The sequence below is a fragment of the Neophocaena asiaeorientalis genome, unplaced genomic scaffold (genome assembly GCF_003031525.2).
Source record: "Neophocaena asiaeorientalis asiaeorientalis breed wild unplaced genomic scaffold, Neophocaena_asiaeorientalis_V1.1 scaffold10, whole genome shotgun sequence".
Classification (NCBI taxonomy): domain Eukaryota; kingdom Metazoa; phylum Chordata; class Mammalia; order Artiodactyla; family Phocoenidae; genus Neophocaena; species Neophocaena asiaeorientalis.
The window spans coordinates 4,239,995-4,258,052 of record NW_020172817.1 but is presented as its reverse complement, the minus strand read 5'-3'; the positions used below and the strand labels follow the sequence as shown (position 1 = coordinate 4,258,052).

At 48.5% G+C, this 18,058-nt stretch overlaps 1 protein-coding gene across 4 annotated transcripts in view; it reads left to right on the top strand.

Annotated features, from left to right (window-relative positions):
* OTULIN (OTU deubiquitinase with linear linkage specificity) overlaps window positions 1-7,792 on the top strand; it is a 30,549-nt gene extending 22,757 nt beyond the window's left edge. For all 4 annotated transcript variants that reach the window (XM_024741725.1, XM_024741726.1, XM_024741727.1 and 1 more), the window contains 2 exons: window positions 974-1,243; window positions 2,486-7,792. In XM_024741725.1, coding sequence (XP_024597493.1) covers window positions 974-1,243; window positions 2,486-2,680 — 465 coding nt within the window. In that variant the 3' untranslated portion in view covers window positions 2,681-7,792. The remainder of the gene's footprint in view (window positions 1-973; window positions 1,244-2,485) is intronic.
* The last annotated feature ends 10,266 nt before the right edge of the window (window positions 7,793-18,058 follow it).

Genomic DNA, 18,058 nt, shown 5'->3' with positions numbered 1-18,058 from the left:
GTATCCTCACTTTGTAGACGAGGAGACGGAGGCCCTGCAGAAGCCACCAGCTGCTCGGTGGCAAGGCCTGTATTCCACCCTGACTATCTGACCCCAGAGCTGCGCTCTTGCCTGCCAGCTTGGTCCCCTTCTGGAAAATATGAGGTGTTCCAGCTTGCAACCCAAATATTGGAGCGAGTCCGGTGGCACAGTCATTACTATTAACACTTACTCTTGTATTTAAAATTTTAATGGTTTTTGGGAGGAGCAGTAGTTACTGGTTATTCATAAGGATTAGTTTTATGTTGGCACCTCCTATCCTCGTTCACTTTAACTTAAAAGCACATATGTTTATAGGGTTTTCTTTTTCACTTAAAGAGTTTGCTTATGTTAGCTGAATACCTGATCCTCTGCTTTACTCTGAATCAGAAGTCGGTAAGAATTTCCGGAGTGGATTTATTCATTTGAAACTCAAGTGTATATTTAAGAGGTTAGAAGGGTAAGTTTAGTAAACAGATACTCAGGATACCCCGCAATCTTCCTGGCGCATCTCCATGTTTGAGGGTTGGCTTGGTGTTTCTGGGTGGTAACGGCTGCTGTAAACCCCTTAAGGGGAGGAGTAGTTTCAGCTTCGCTTCACAGCGTCTCACACGGGCCTCACACACGCGTGTTAGCTCTCCTGTAAGTATTTCTGATTGACCGGTTTGATCTCTTTGCCTGGGAAGATAGGGGAGTTGAAATTTCCATTCCGTGGCCCTAGAGTTCTCCTTAGTACATTATACTTTTGTTTCAAGTTAGTGGGGGAAGAAGTGAATAAGGAATTTGTGAGGTCTAAAGAGTGCCATTGTTTGAGCTGGAAGCTTGAGCATTGAGCGTTGGTACGTGACCCATGGTTGCCTGCCTATCTTGAAAATAATTTTGTGCTCATCGTGTGGAATTTTACCAGGGACTTTTAGAGCAACAATTTAATTGTTATGTAACTTTCTTATCACAGTGGACAGACTTGGCTGAACTGAGAACTGCCGAAGCGAGGCAGATAGCTTGTGATGAACTGTTCACGAATGAAGAAGAGGAGTACAGCCTCTATGAAGCTGTGAAATTTCTCATGCTAAACAGAGCCATCGAACTATATGATGATAAAGAGAAGGGAAGGGAAGTGCCGTTCTTCTCTGTGCTTCTGTTTGCTCGGGACACGTCAGGTGACCCCGGACAGCTGCTGAGGAACCATTTGAACCAGGTGGGGCACGCCGGTGGCCTTGAACAGGTGAGCTGTACCTTTGGGAGTATATTGGCCCAAACAGCAGCTTCAGCCGCCAAACCTCATCCCAGTTTTTGTGGGCCAGGAGTCGAGGAGCAGCTGAGCTGTATGGCTCTGGCTCAGGGTCTCGGGAGGCTGCAGTTGGATCTTGTTCAGGGCTGCAGTCATCTGAGGGTGTGATTGGGGCTGGAGGGTCCACTTCCAGTATGGCACACTCACCTGGCTGTTGGCAGGAGGCCTCAGTCCCTCACTGGGAGGTGGTGGGAGGGTTCTGTTCCTCGCCATGTGGGGCTTTCCATAGGGCCGCTTGGGTGTCCTTGTGACGTGGCGGCTGGCTTCTCTCAGAAAGGGATCCAAGAAGAGAGCAAGGAGGAAGCTCCAGTGCCTTCTGTGATCTAGTCTTGCGAGTCACGCACGGTCAATTACACTCTATTCTGTTTGTTAGAAGCAAGTCACTTAATCCTTCCCGCATTCGAGGGAGGAGTGCCAAAGAATTGTGAACCTATTCTATAACCGCCGTGGTTATCTCAGCCTGGGCTTGCTTCTGTAGTGTGGTGGATGGGATCAGTACCCTTGGCTCCAGTAAACAAATAGATCAAGCTCTTGGAAGAGTCCTCTGAAGGGTTTTTTTTTTTTTTTTTTTTTTTAATTGAGGTGAAGTTCATATAAGACAAAATTAACCATTTTAAAGTGTACAACTCAGTCACTTTCGGTACATCTGCGGTGTTGTGTGACCATCACCTGTGTCAAGTTCCAAAACTGTTTCCTTCCCCTGAGAGAAAACCTGGTGCCCGTTAAGCAGTCACCCCCAGCGATTATCTGTTTGATTGTAGCCATTCGAGTGGGTGGGAAGTGGTTTCTCATTGTGGGTTCGGTTTGCATTTCCCTGATGACTTTTCATGTACTTACTGGTATTTGCGTATCTTCTTTGGAGAAATATCTGTTCTATTCAAGTCTTTTGCCCAGTTTTTAAACTGGTTATTTGCTTTTTTATTGTCGAGTTGTAAGGTGTTCTTTGCATATTCTCTACACGAGTCCCTGATCAGACATAGGATCTCTTCTTGATGATGTGCTTGTTTATAACGACCCATATATACAAAAGGACTGGGGCTGGGCCCACGGGGAGGAAGAAAGGTTGTGGCTGAGCCGTGCCATGCACCTCGGGGACACCAGGGCGGGAGTGGGTGGAGAGCCTTATCCCTCACCGTGGCTTCCCGCCTCATCCTTCAGTGTTTGCTCTTCCCCCAGGTTGAAATGTTCCTTCTCGCCTACGCTGTGCGCCACACCATTCAGGTGTACCGGCTCTCCAAGTACAGCACTGAAGAGTTCATCACCGTCTATCCCACCGACCCCCCCAGGGACTGGCCGGTGGTGACGCTGATCGCCGAAGATGACCGGCACTACAACATCCCTGTCAGAGTGTGTGAGGAGACGAGTCTGTGAGACACTCCTGGACAGCCTGGTGCCGCGGCTCGGTCCTTGGGACTGCAGGTCCCTTGGAGTGACCTCTGAGGACTCTTGGGCCTTGTGAGCCAAGCTGGACTGGAATGTTCTGAAGACTAGCTTTGGATAATCAGAATTAATCAAGTTTTTTCCCTCACCTATGATGCACTATGTTTCACTGGGGGCCTTCAGAGCACACCTGTTGAAAGGTACAGACTACATCTCCATAAAACAAACACATTTGTATCAGAGACTTATTTTGGAGAGGAATATGTTCAGAGCTCTCTCTAATAGTAAACCGGCTTTCCGTTTTTTTTAAAGATGGTAATTTTTTTGTTTTGGTGGTGATGGGTCTCTGCAGTGCCCTTCCTGTGCACCTACGCGGTCTGCTTACATGGTAGAGTTCTGGGACAGAGCTTGTCAGTGGCCCAGCCGTAACATCCTCCGATAGTCTCATCGAGCAGTGGTTTGGATTTACATGTTAATTAAAGCTGTTCTAAGCAGATTGTCTAATGGAAGGTTAAGAACTGGGTCCCCAATAGTGAGTTATTTAAAGGCTGGAGAGGGAGCTGCAGGAAGAGGCAGTGGCAGCAGGACGTCCTGACTCTGAAGAACGTGACAAACGCCTGCGGTTGGGAACACACCGGGTCTGGTGCTGGGTGCAGGCGCTGGGTGCAGGCGCTGGGTAGTTGGCGGGTGAGCGCAGCTCGTCGCTCTCTAGGATCGGGGCTGCTCCTTAGTCTCCACTTCCATGGATCCACCATTTTATAGTCAGAACAAGGCTTAGATCCACCTGCTTTTTTAGAGGAGACCAAGGCCAAGTGATTATTTTCTTGGAGAATGCTTCCGTTGCCAAATCCGTGTGGCTCCTCTGTTGGATGAATAACAGCAGAGCGTCTCAGGCTTTTTATGGGTAAGTTTAAACAGAGCGTGTGCTTAAAACTGACTGCAGCAGCATGGCCAAGCTGCATCTGCCCTTGATTTGGCTATGCCCTGGGGAGGCAGTGTTCTGGCCACGAGTGATTGCATGTCACAGGCTAGGGTGGTGCCTGGGTGCTGGACAGGGCAGCCCAGCTGAGCGTGGTCTGCATTAGGGCCCGAACCATCCACGTGGGGCGTGTACTGTGGCCACGGCGCACGGGACGGGACGTGTCACTCTTTAGGACTGTCAGTGGCATCTGAATTGGCTCAGTATTTGTGGACGTGGTGTTACCCTGAAGCACTGAGCTTTATTTTATAGTAAGTAAGATCTTTATTTGGTCCAGTTTAAGCTTATAGTTTATAAGCTATCTAATCCATTGTTGTTGTTGTTTTCTCAGAGGGGCAAACCTTTTGTGATAGTGTTAGTTTTGCTTTCACTTAAAAATTAAAATTCTTGGTTGAGAAAACTCAGAGGACACATAAAACTATGCAGACATTAATATTGATATTTTTCCCATTACCTCATCAATAATATTCACCACGTTTTGGTAGCTACTTATTCATTGGAGTGTTTGAATTAAATTCTGCTCTAAATGTGTGTGAATGTGTTGGAGAGGCTTTGCTTTTCACTGTGAAATGCAATGGTGCCTCAAATAAGGAGGTACCTAGAAGCCAAATGAAAGTAAAAATGATGAATTCTTATTGGCTTTGATGCTTCATTTTATGTAACTTACTTTTCATGTAACTTACAACAGGAAATGCTTACCGTTCATTCTTGAACATTTTTAAAAGCACAACTTCAAACACTTAGGTTGTATAAGGCAGTAGGGGTCTGTGTCCATCTAACGGTTGGTTCATAGCTGCTGCTGAATTTAATAATACTCATGATCACCTGTCTTTGCATTTTGAGAATGTTCTAATCTTAGTGAACTTGAGTTGAGCTGGTCTGGGCAGCTTGTTTATGTTTCATACTTTTTTCTTGTTCCTGTGTGTGATATTGTTAGAGTGTGTGCAGAAATTGTGGTCTTAACCACCCCACTGATAAAAATTCACAAGGGTGCATTTAAGTTGCTCTCTGTCCCAAGGCCTTATTACACTCTGCTGTCAGACTGCCATCCAGGCTTAGAGGGATCACAGCATAAGAGAAGTAAAGCTTTCAAAGAAACAGTACTTCAGGAAATATAGATGATTGGCCAACTTTAAAAATGTTTCTTTTTGTTGCAACATGCAACTACGGTTGCCCCAAGTTTTAATTCCATTTTTCATTCCTGGTCTTGGCCTGGTCGGGTGACATCAGCAGAATTGAGATTGAACTGAGACCAAAATGGATTCAGGAGGATGACCTACTCAGAGGGAATTTCTAAAATGATAGTGTTCCAGAAAAAGGAAGGTAGTAGGAATGACACTGTGCTTACTTTCTGTCCCAGAGTTTATTGCAAGAGTTCAGTGGTTTTGGACCCTATGGTCTTGGCAGAAGGATAATGTCTACCTTAAACAGGCGTGACTTAAACCTTTGAGCTCATTTAAGGTGCATTAAACCTAAAAGAACTTCCCTGTAACAAGTTCCATGGAATTAACTCTGCTCCCTGAGAACTTTTCCCACTTCCCCTCCTCACCTGCTAAGCTCCTACATTTACAGCATCCATTGATTTCACTCATAACACATGGAACAGTGAGGGTGGCAGCTGAGAACAAGCTGCCAAGGTGTGCTCTTTCACTTATGATCTCAGCGTCAGGGGGAGGGGCGGGGATTTGATCTGAAATGTCAGTTCCTCTTCCTTAGAATCCAGCATATCCAAAAATGCTTTAAAGGCACAGAACAGGATTGACCCTGCTGTCTAGATAGAGCCATTTACACTTTCGTTATTCTGTTACACATTCGGTTAATATCTGATCAATACTGGTGTTTTTCTCTGATTGTGGAAAACAGACATTGCCTTTGTTTTCTTTCATTATTCTTTTTTCCCTCCAATTCTAGAGCTTATCAAGTAAAATCTCAGGCCACCTGAATCTCACACCTCTGTCGGAAGAAACACCTTTGTTGGTTTTTGTGTGCTTTTGTTTTCCTTTGTTTTTTAAGAGGCTGTGTTATTCCTCCTGCCCTCTTCACCCCAAGGTGCTCTTTCACTTGAGAGTTTGTAGTCTGCTTTTTGAAGAGCTTCCAGATGGTGACGGTTAGGTGCTCTCTCCCCTTTAATGATCTAGGATTCTTACCTCACAGCGCAGAAGTAGGACTCAGATAGACTTCCTGGCTTTTTCTCCTTTTTGGTGTTAAAGTTGATTGTTTTCCTCTCTCTCTCTCTTTCTAAAGCAAGACTTGGCAGGTACTCCCCCCTTTGAAAGCCAGAAAGTGTTTTCAGAAGTGTAAACCTCCGGGGAATGTTACTTGTAGGCATACACAAAAATACATAGGTGCCTTTTTAAAAAGATCTGTATCTACTTAAAAGCAATAAAAAGGAAGCCCTGAATGTGTGTGGAGTGAATCTGAAACTGAAATGTGTGTGAAAGGTATAGAATCCACAAATAGTTGAGCAAAGGCAGGGCACAGTGTCAAGTAATTTAAAAATGGCCCAAGGAACTGTAAGAAGTGAACTGAAGGAGGAGGAACTGATTTTAGATTTAAAATGCCTTTTAAAAACAAAACAATAGACGCCTGACAGACCTCCATGGCTTACGTCATACAAGGATAAAAATCTGAACCAGTGGAAGACTTCTGTGTGTGGATTCTGCAAACTCCTTTCTCTAAAGTTTGAGTCCCCTACTTAACAGAAGGAGACTATGTAATGCTTAACTCTTTCGGAAAAACTTGGTGATGTCTTCTGAGGGGCTGGAGAGATCAGGGAGCCATTGCTGAGTTATGCAGTGAATTAAGACATGGGCAGCTGATGATTAATGCCTGTGTGATCCAGTTAATAACTTGGAGCTGTGAGAAGCACAAAACTAAACTGGTTTGGCTCCTCCCACCCTTGGTAGCAGTAGCAGTAGGAGCAAGGCAGGCTCGGCCGTGACCAGAAGGGACGTGTGCGTGTGTATGGATGTGCCTGCTTGCTGGCCTGCAGTCGCATTGGGACGTTCTTACGTACGCGAGGTCCCACAGCCTGAGACCCGGCCACATTTGAGAGGGTGAAGGTGAGCTGTCCCGTTTGCATTTTTTTTTTCATGGTAAATTGATATTTGTTACCGGGAATGGTGGAATGGGTTAGTAGGCGTAATTGAACTATACAGAGTGGTCGTTAACTCTGGAGATAATTGTAGTGAAAAGTCATATCAACAAGCCACTTACTGCGTATATCTCTGTTCCCAGGCCTTTATGGCCATCTGTATATTTCCATATTTTGAATACTCATTAATAGGGAGAACACTGACCAGAGCTTTATCACATTCTTGTTGATTTCTTGGGTGTAGTTGTGGGTCGGGGTGAAATCGCCGAAACATGGGTAATCCAAGGAAAGGATACGGGGCTGGAGATAACCATGGTCTCGGCAATCTTTTGGGGGTGGTTGAGCTTAATTCTGAACTTTAAAATAATTTTTTGTACTCAAGACCTTTTGTATAGTGAAAAGTGCCTTGATCTGTGTTCTCATAAATGGTGCTAAAATACGGTACTCCTACAGGAACCAGAGCAATCCACAGTAATGTTGGTCACGTCGAGTATTTCGTTGTGGGAAGAAAGCCAAAGTGAATGTATTTAATGAGCTCCCTTCTCGTTTCCACTATCTTTATAAAAACGTTGTGGTATTGTTACTCACCTTTTAGCCGCTTCCAACTCTCTGTGTTGTGAATTCTGAGAGGGTAACGACCCACCTTCTGTCTCTGGCGGTGGTTTTCCTTCCTTGTCAGCCGGGCTGCGGGCTGCAGAGGGAGGGCAGCCGGGAACGTGGTGTGAGCCTGGCCCGCTCGCCTTGGCTTGTTTAGCAGAGTGTCCTGTTTACACTGTAAAGTGTCAGCATCTGTCAGAAACCGCGCCTGCTCAGAAAACTGTGCCCCCAGGGCTCCCGTCAGCTTGGGGCCTTGGTCCTACCTGCATCCGCGGCAGGAGTGTCCCCCGTGATGTGTTGAGTCTTCGTCTTTACCGTCAGAGGCAGAGCCTACTCGGGTTTTGCTGCCGATTCCCTGTAGCAACCTGGCCACTGAGGATTGTAAAAATAAATAGCAAAAAACAAACTTAGAAAATAAAAACTCAGAAGCCTGGCTGTGTTGCTCTGGTTAAATGCCTGACTTTGAGGACCTGGGAGATTTGCGTTCAGTGCTTTAGACTTCCCGGCACCTCCAAGACGGGCCTGTTGCCTGATGACTTCACAGTGCCGAACCTGTAGGAGGTGATCCGCCCAAATTAGATGCACACTTCTGGGCCCCTTGGGTCTGGATTCAAGACCGGTCTCATCACCCACTACTCGGGGGAGCTGGGCCCAGTTACCCCACCTCTGTAGCCTCAGTCCTCACCTCCACCACGGTCTGTCTCCCCTGCGGGTGGGGGGAAGCAAGGTGCAAGCACTCAACAGAGGCTTCCTGGAAGATCCCCTAGGCCTGCAAAGCAGGGCTGCAGTCACAGTCCAGACCCAGCCTGGCCGTGTGTTTGCCGGGGAGAGGCCCTCAGCGTGTGCAACGTTCTTAGGTGTTCAAGAACCAACCAGACCGATGGGAGCGCACCCAGAAGTATGATAGCAAGAACTTGCGTGCACTGCGTGTGAATCGGACTGCCGCTGAAAGAGGTTAATCACCTGAAGACGGGGGAATACGGCGGGCTTTCACAGGTATCCCTGGGGTTAGAGGATGAAGTTTCAGCCACCGGTGCCCTGCCTTCCTGTGAGTCAGAGAACTGAGTCTTTGCAAAATGGTGCTGGGCTTCTGAAGAACCCGCTGCTTAGGGGTTGGGCATCCAGAGGGCAGCAGTGGCAGGTGGGTGATGGCCGCGAAAAGACCTCCCATGCCAAACAGCAACAGCAAGCTCTCCTTCCTTCACTGCCCCATTCAGTTGCGTTAATAAACTAAATGCTGTAAATACACTCTCCCCTTTCCCCCTCCTCTTGTCTGAGTTGTGGTGCTGCCCTCAGTTCCGAGGGCAGCGTTTCTGGCATCTCTCCTCCATCACCTCCCCCCATGGTAGGAAGTGTGGAGAAAAACAGGGATCTGGGCTGTGGATCCTAGGGAGGCCCTTAGGAATTATAACCATCAAATGATCAAGAAAATACCAACTGTCATATGTGTGTAAAACGAGAGTATTTTTGTGTATATACAGTACATTCCCACTTACCATGTCTCCCTTGCTCGAAATCTGGGCATTCGTTCTGCAGATTCTCTAAATTGTCTCCCCTTCCCACTCCTCCGGCCCCTGCCTCTTATCTGGGCTCCGTGTGAGTGACCTGGTAATGACCTTCTGACTTGCTGGGTCTGGAGGGCTCATTCCAGACTTCCAGCCCCCAGCACAGCTGCAGAGGCAAAACTGATTTGGCCCTGGGGCGGAAAAGCCCAGGGTGACGCTCTCCCAATCAGCTCCCTAGGGCTGAGTGTGGATTCTTCCCCTCCCCTGTCCACGACCCTGCAGCTCAGCCCTGCACCCTTGCAAGACCCTAGCAAGATGGCTGAGAGGTCTGGTGATGGTGGTTTTTCATTCTCTGTTACAATTTGGAATATTCATTTAAGCTAAGGACACTGTCTTCCAAATGCCCGCCTAGTGCCGTCTCCCGAAATCAGGAACTGGGATGCAGTTTATGGCAGATAAAAACACTGCCGTGCTGTGCCATTCCTGAGGAGACCGCACTCCTCAGAATGTTGGAGAGGATGCTGAGAACATAAAGAGCAAACACGCAGTGGAAGTTGTCTTTTAACGTACTTGGAGATCACATCCTGATGGTGCTAGATGGTGAGGAACTGTGATACACGAAGGTTTAAAAAAAAATCTTTAGAACAATTTTATAATTAACATCATTGGCTATTTCCAGTGTTCTCAATTATAAGTAGTGCTATAATGAGCCTTCTCATTCATCGATCTTTTTATGCATCCTTAATTTGACCCTGTTTAAGGCTCTTGGAACGTATTTCCAACCTTCCCTTAAAAGAGTTGCAGGGGGCTTCCCTGGTGGCGCAGTGGTTGAGAGTCCGCCTGCCGATGCAGGGGACACGGGTTCGTGCCCCGGTCCGGGGGGATCCCACATGCCGCGGAGCGGCTGGGCCCGTGAGCCATGGCCGCTGGGCCCGCGCATCTGGAGCCTGTGCTCCGCAACGGGAGAGGCCACAACAGTGAGAGGCCCGCGTACCGCAAAAAAAAAAAGTTGCAGGGATTTCACCCTCACCAGCAGGTACTGCGGAACCTGCTTCATTGTCCCCTGGGTGACACTAGGGGTAATTTAATTTTAAACTTTGACCACCTGGCAAGAAAAAAGAAAAGAGAAAGGAAGGCGTTCAGCTTTAAATGGCTTTTGATTCTCATAATGGTGAGCATTTTTCCTAGATATTTATGGGTCAGTGGTATTTCTTCCCTGCGTTGCTTTTATACGTCCTTTGCCCATGACGTTAACTTCTTTCCCTAGTTGAGTGTAAGCTTGAAACATGTCACCGAATTGTCCTCTGAAGCGGTACCGCTGCTCAACATTCCGCTGCAGAGGAGGGCCACTTTCCTTAGGCCCTTGCCAGCGCCGGGCTCTGTCGAACTTTGCTCTTTGCTGAGTTGATAGTTGGACTTCCAGTCTGTGTTCCTTTCCGCGAGCGAGGCTGAGCCCGTTTGCCTTTGTAGAAGCCGTTCACGGGGCATTTTCTGGGAACCGTGTACTCACTCCCTTTGCCCAGCTGACAACAGTCTCTAACTAGGCAGTTGTATGTGAGAATACTTCCGGTTTTCCCATCTGTGTTTCACAGAGAGACTTAGGGCTGGGAGCTTCCAGAAGGGAAGGCCAGCAGAGGGGCTGTCAGGGATCCGCGTCAAGCCCTTTTGGGGGAACCGGCCCAGGTTTTCTTAGTTCGTGGAGAGCTTGACCTTAGCGACAAGAAGAGGCGGTTGGAGGTGAGAAGGCTGCAAGGAAGAGGGCTGTTATGCAGGGGCCGTAGAATCAGTGTGTGTTCAGGGGAGGCGCGTGGGAATGACTTCATTCATTCACCAAAGAATGTCTGCTCTGGGCAGGCACGTGCCAAAATGGGATGCAAGAAGAGCCGCCCCAGCGCTCCGCTCTGCCTCCCTCCCGGCCCCTCTGAGGCCCTCTCACCCCTCCCCGTGCATTTGTAACAGAGGCGCTGGACCAGGGGTAGAATCGCTGATCACTTACTGCCCTGTCGGAGTTGGAGCGGGGGCAAGGAGGGAGGGCGGAGGGTGAGAGGTTTTACTCTTGGTGGTTGTTGTCTTACGCCAGCCTTGCGCCCTGGGCCTGCCGGGGCTCAGCTCTTGTTCTCTCGTTCTCACACGGGGTGCTTCTGGGGGCCTTTGGAGACCCCGCTGCCCCCAGCTCAGGTCCTCTCCTCGGCAGTTCTCCTGAGGAGGCTGACGGCCCCGCCCCTGGCCCACCACTTCCTCTTTTGCAGTGCCAAGGGTGCAGTGTTACCTCCAGCTTCTTTCTTCTGAGCCCCATTCACCCCCTCAGGACCTGAGATGACCCGCAGGTCAGCTGGTTGATGTGTGTCGCCCAGGCCTTGTTCATGGGGAAGACCCCGGTGCCCTGGTGAACGTGGCACGTGCCACCCCCCCCCGCCGGGCCCCCTCTCGTGCGGCTCACTGTTCCGTCAGATCGGACGGGCGAGTTGGACACCCGTCCACCGAGCGCCCACCACGGTAGGGGCCCATCTCAAGGTCTCTGAGTGTCTCCTGCAGAGCCTGGTCTTTAGGGTTAAAGTCTCAAGGGAGACTTCCCCCTACCCCACCACACACGCGTGCACACACACCCCTGAGGAGGGGCAGGCTCAGTGTAGTGCCTCGAGGAAACAGTCTCTCCAAATTCGCTTTTTAAGATACCTCTTCTTGGTCCTTTGATGCCCTCATGGTGAGTGAGGGATGAAAGCGGAAACAGGTTCTGGAAGCGGGTGTGATGTTAAGAAGCTTGGTGCAGGAGGCTGAGGCGCCATCAGGAGTCCCCGTTTTATATTGCTGCTTCTCTTTGGGCGTTAGCATCCTCCTTTCTGGCTGAGCCCTTGCTAACTGCATGTAGCCCAGACTCAGCCTGGCGCCCACCCATGTAAGCGCAGGGCCCTCCTTTCAGCACCCCAATGCCTTGCGAGACAGGAAGGGCCAGCCTGGAGGAGCAGGGTGAGGTGGGCAGGCAGCTGGGAATGGTTGTGCAGGTTGTGCACTGCAAAACTCTAGATGTCATTCACATGATGGTCCAGGGGGACACATGAGCTTGGAGAAATAAGAACCAGCTTGGAGGCTTTTAGCATCCAGGCCTGAGGTGACCCGGAGCCCCTGAACTAAGCAGTGGGACTAAGACAGTGCAGAGGAAGGGACAGAAGTGAGAGATAGCGGGAGAGAACCGACAGGGTTATTAGTGGCTTGACTGAGGGAGAGGTGGGACACGGTGTGGGCTGGTTTCTGGGTGGGTGCCCATGTGATTCACCTAGTCAGGAGGTGGCATGGGGGGCGGGGCGGGAAGGGTGCTAAGGCCCCTCTGGGACCCTCTGAGGACATGTTGGGAGGTGACTGGACTGCAGCTCTTGAACAGGTCAGGGCTGGAAAAACAGCCCTGGGGATCCCCAGTGTGTATTTGGAATTGGAAAACAGGCCCAGGTTAGGTCACCCAGGAGCGTGTAGAGCTGGATTCCCAACTGAGGTGGGAGCAGGCCTGGGGCCTGGGGTGTAGGGGGACGCTCTGGGTCTCTCTTAAAGAGAATGGAATTAAATAGCATTGAGAAACACAGTTGGAGGGTGAGGAAGGCTGCTGAAGTCTGGGCCGTGGCAGCATTTAGGGGTAAGGCAGAAGAACAGAGCTGAAATAGGACGTGGCGTTGCCAGGCACGGGGAAGAAATTGCTTTTTGACTCCATCATGCGTGAACTTGGGAGCCTCTGTCCTAACAGGGCCCCAGGGCTGGGGGACACCGGAGCCGACCACAGCCAGCTTTCCTCAGCCACTTGCCATTAGAGCAAGAGAGCCTGGTACGTGAAGCAGATGAAAGAAGTTTAGGTGTGTAGTATAACGTAAAGTTTGATCATAATAGTTCTATTTGTTCATTCTGTTTTGGTCTTTGGATTCAAAGGTTCTGAACCTAAGATACGACTAGTCTTTGTTTTGTTCTGTAAAAGTTCTAGTAGTTTTTCTTTGTTAAAAGCAGGCCGGCAGTAATGTTCATAGATTTGTTGGCCGGGGCACTTCCAAACCACTTGGAAGGTTAGCAGACATGCACGCCCGTCTTCACGCACTGCCATTGATGGCTCTGCAAATCCTGATGTCGCAGTAGATGAGGGCTAGAAAAGATCTCGTTCTAGAGCAGAGGAGGCGGAACCAGAGGCATCCAGTAACTTGCCTGGCTCACAGCTAATAAGCCACAGAGATAGAATCAGGCCTCGCGGCTCCTGATTTCTTTTGTTCCTTTTGCACAAAGACCAGTGTGTTGAACTGTGAAATTAGCACGGTATGTACTGGCTTGCATTGTCCAGTGAGAAGCCTGGAGCTTGTTGGGGGCAGAAAGTAAGAATATAAGCAACGCCAGTATACCTTTCATCCCAGCATTGCCTTTAACAGTGTTGAAAAGGAAAACTTAGACGAGGGCGTAGTTTTCTCCCTGATATTAACAGAAACACCCCTTAGATTGTATCTGTGAATGTATCCAAACTAGTTATCATAAGCGGAAACATTCTGGAAGTTTGCTACCATTGCCTTATAAGGTGTGGATGTGGTGGCTTGGGATAATTCACAGATAGGTAAAGGGGGGGAGAGGCAGGCATTTCAAAACCAGGAACTGGCTCATGACGGTTACTTTGACATCCTCCTGATTGGAAGCCCTCAGCCCTCATAAACGAACACATGTATGAACACTAAAGGTCTTCTGCAATGTGAGACAGGGTGGGGGTGAGGTGGGCTGGCAGCTGGGAATGGTTGTGCAGGTTGTGCACTGCAAAACTCTAGCAGGTGCCATTTACATCGCTGTCCAGGGGGACACACGAGCCTGGAGAAGGAAACTGTTTTGGGGGCTTCTTTAGCATCCGGGCCTTAGGTGACCAGGAGCCCCTGAGCTAAGCCAGTGGGACTTAAGATGCAGAGGGAGGGAGGGATGTGCGAGAAACTAGGAGGGAAACTGATTGGGGTTAGTGGGACCCCCACTGGCGGGGGATGGGGGTGTCGTGGAGTAGGTTTTGGGGAGGATGATAATGTAATTCATCTGGGACATCAGGAGAAAGTATGGGAGGGGTGAAGATTCGCCCCTTGTGGTAGGACTGCTCCCCATGGGGAAAATCGACAATGCTTGGGCCAGCACAGCTCCACATCCTGGCATCACAGCCAAGCAGGAAGACATGCCACATCACAAGTGCCATGGGTGGAAAGAACGATGACCTCTTCGACTTCAAAAACCTGTAATATTAGAGGCAAGTAATAGGGAAGCATGGTAGAGGTAGGGCTGAGATCTTTGGTTTAACTCAAAAACGTCATGAAACAGTAAAGAAAATATGCGATCTCAAGCAAGTCAGTAGCATGCGAACATCCTTGTTGATTACAGGCTGGTAGTGAAACACATAATCTTTCATAGGAGGTTAAAAAAATGAGAGCCATCATTCTCTGAGGTTAAGACGTTAGGGTTTAAAAAGAGAAATGCTTTTCACATAAAGACTGATAAGAGCAAGAGTCCCTTAGATGTGGGCAGGAGGGATTTTCACCTTCTTTTCCTCTCACTTTCCTAAAGCCGGGCTATCTGGTATCCCCATTCTAGAAGGGGTGGGGAGAAGCCGGGCCTCAGAGAACTTTCAATATTATTGCAGTTATGGGAAGTAAAAATTCATTTTAGTACAGAATAAAAGTTGAAGAAATAGGTCATATTTAAGTAAGACACAGAGTTTGGGGAAGTATCCCAGTGGGTAGAGGTTTCAGCTCTTTACCAAGGTAAAGGGCGAAATTTTAATATCCATGTACGTTTGACAAAAAAAGGGAAATTGTAGTCAGGATTAGGTAACCACGTAATTTGGGGTGTGTAAACAGACTAATGGTTAGAATAAGAAAATCAAGAAACTAAAAGGAATCTCAATCAATATGCTGGCCGTTTAAGCTTTACTTAAAGTCAAATTAGAGTATGAAAGCCATTTGACAATATATGAGCACAAATTTCCTCCCCTCCAAAAAAAGTCCACAAAAGAAGCACATATAAATGCTCTTAACAGTGCGAAAACTTACATCTATTTAATCCATACACAGCACCTGTTTAAATGCAACATATATTTTATACCGACCTCTGCAGTCAGTTTTAATCAAGGCTCCACAAATATTTTAATGTGATTTATTGGTTTCGACAGTTGAAATTAAACCCACAGTTTTGATGAAAAACTGAAAAGCCTGTAAGCTGACAGCCACACAGAGAAAAATGACTCCCAGAAGACTTAACTTCTGTTAAAAAAAAAAATTCTGGATCACTGCTAATATTCAGATCGGAAACGGAGAATGAGGTAATTTTACCTTTCCATTGCAGGATCCCGTACCATGTTCTAAACCCCAGATCCTGCATAGACTGTTAGACCAGGAAGGAGCCTTCGCAATAATGGCCTGAGCTTCTCATTGTTCAGGTGACCAACCTGGACAGAATCCCGTTTGTGGCGCTGTCAGGACTCCTGAAGCTCTATGACTAGCTCCTTGGTCATTCCAGCTTTAGATATTTGCCCTCTCAATACATCACTAAACAAACCAAATAGAGCATGGCCCAGGGAGCAGTGTATTTGCCCAGAAGCCCTGCGAATGTGGTACCCCTGGGAGCGTGGCCTGCTTCCCAGTGACTGCTCCATGCTTTGGCTGCTGGGTGACTGGTGGTCATGGGAACCCTGTACCGCCTTTGTTCCACCAGAGTAGCGTGAACTTCTCCTTCAGTGTCCGGTTCATCCAAACTGTGGGTCCCCCATGTCCGCAGCCCCACACTTCAGGGAACCAGAGTCCACCTGGCCGTAGTGTTTCCCACCCCCAAGACACCATTTCTTGTCCCTGATTCATGGTTGGAGAACATCTATGCCTCTAAATCTTATAGTAACGACCAATCTCCATACGTCACTGAATTTCCACGAAGCTGGATGGTGAACGAATGGTACAAGCAGTTTTAGCTGGTCTGCCCCGTCTCCCCGCTTCTTGAACCTAGGGAGACCACATATACTGCTGGAGAGAGAAAGGCTTCCTGGCTCTTGTGCGCTTCTGTTTGCATGTACGGATTGTAGAAGCCGATGCCAAATCTTGTTAGTGAAGTGCACTTCGGGTTACATCTCCTAACTTAAAAAAGGGTACCATATAGAAACGTGTGCTGAAGCCGTGGGTAGGTGACAGCAATCATTAAAAGTGCGTGGATCTTACACAGTCTTTCAGAGACCCTGGTTGATTGCAAATGAAGCAGAGAAGAAAATTCTCCCGGAACCACGTGGACTTGGCAAGGATGATTTAAAAAAAAAAGACTTTGGAGGCACATCTTTGGTGCTCTTTGCGTAGAGTGCAATAGCTAATAGTTCTAACCTCCCCTCTGGAGGAGAAAGTGAAATCTTAAGCTCTCACCAGCTCGCCTTCATTGTTTTCCCTTTTGAGATCAGACAGTGAACGCTATAATTCGTTACAGCTTTTCTGACTTCGGAGTGGGGTTTGGGCTATTTTGATTATGTAATACCATATCCCTCATTTTGCACTTTTGGGTAGTAAATTTTAGACTTATAACCTTTAAAAGGGCAGGCAACAGGGTCTTTCCGTGTATCTTCAGATTTTCTCTACATCCTGTTTTCTGTGTGGTTAGAGCAGTCGATGAATCACGTGATGTTTTGCTGCTTCAAAGGACAGAAGTAGAGACTCCAAATAACCACGCAGAGGAGCATCCTGAATGTTTACCAAACACGTTGCTTAAAAACATGCTTTTCATGAAAGAGCCGTGCGAGGGCGCGCCTGAGGGCGCCTGTCTTCTCAGGAGGTGGGCAGGAGCCTGCTTCTAGGGAGTTGGCTGCACGTGCAACACGGGCGTCTCAGCACTTACAAGTCTCCGCGAGCTATACAGCCCTGCTCATTGCACTCTTGGTTATATATTTTAAAAAAAGGTTAGGACTTAGAACATAAAAGGCCCCTTTCCTGGACCATGCACTGCTTTGATTGATGAAGACCTCATCCTAGGTTTAGAAGTCAGCTCGCCTTCAGAGAGGCTAGAAACCCTGACTGGTGGGTACACGCCAGCTCATGCAGTCCTGGGCACTGGTCTGTGTAGAGATTTACATAAGTAGAAAGATTATTAAATACAAGAAAATATTTCTCGAGATAATGTCATTTAATTACACCTATATAAATACTTTCTCAGTCTCTCTCCCACTTGAAGAAAAAAAAAAAAAAAACCCAGTCAGAGAACTACTGAGTCTTTAAATGGATGTGTTTCTGGAAACTAAGGGTACAAAAAGGTGGCCCTCCCCCTGCCCCTTCCTTCCAGAAGACCCCCAAATGAGAATGAGGTAGGAGGGTAGGGAGGTGTTAACTTTTTCACCTCTTGCTCTAGAGGTATCACTGAATAACTTTTCTGATATTTGGGAAATGCAGTGATTATCCCAATCCCAAGAGAGACCAGAAAAGGCTGCATGTGGGGACCACAGAGCCGGCTCCTGGTTGGGAAGTGCCCTGGGGTCTTGATGGAGCTGGACTACAGCAGAGGCCCCGGGCCTCCTTTCTCGTGGGCCTCCCGGGCACCTCCAGACGTTATTTGCTGGGAGGACTTGGGGAGTGAAAAACCAAGCGCTTTTACTACTGTCGTGAAGCCTGGCCCCATCCCATATACCCTAAACTATCACTAAAAGTTTCCATTTCTGAGGGTATGGGCCATCCCTGGACAGTGTCAGAGCCAAACCAACTGCTGGCGCAAAACACATGTGCAGAACAAAGAAGATGGACTTTTGCACAAGACCAGCCTGAGGCAGGCAACGAGGGGGGCGTGCCTGGCTCTCACACAGTGACGTAAACCAGCGGCCTTTGTGCCCAAATGAAAGAGTCTCAAGTGAGGGCTTCCAGTTAACGTGCAAACCTCTGGACACGCCCTGAGCCGAGTGGCGGCCCTGGAGCAAGCCCAGCCTGCTTCCTCCGGCTCAGATCTTGGTGTCTCGCCCGCGCCAGTGACACTGAGGTCCCGCTCAAAGCCCACAGCAGCTGCGTTGAGAATGACCTCGCCTGTGCCCCTCAGAAAGCAGAGAGGCCACGCGACAAGCCGCTCTTGACCTGTGCTGGCCCAGAGAAGGCCCTCGGGATGGAGAGACCACTCCGAGGAGCCCAGACTTCTCAGCATCTAAATACAAGCAGCTTGATGCCCCCGTGGTTTTGGATCCCGTGTGTCTACGAGGC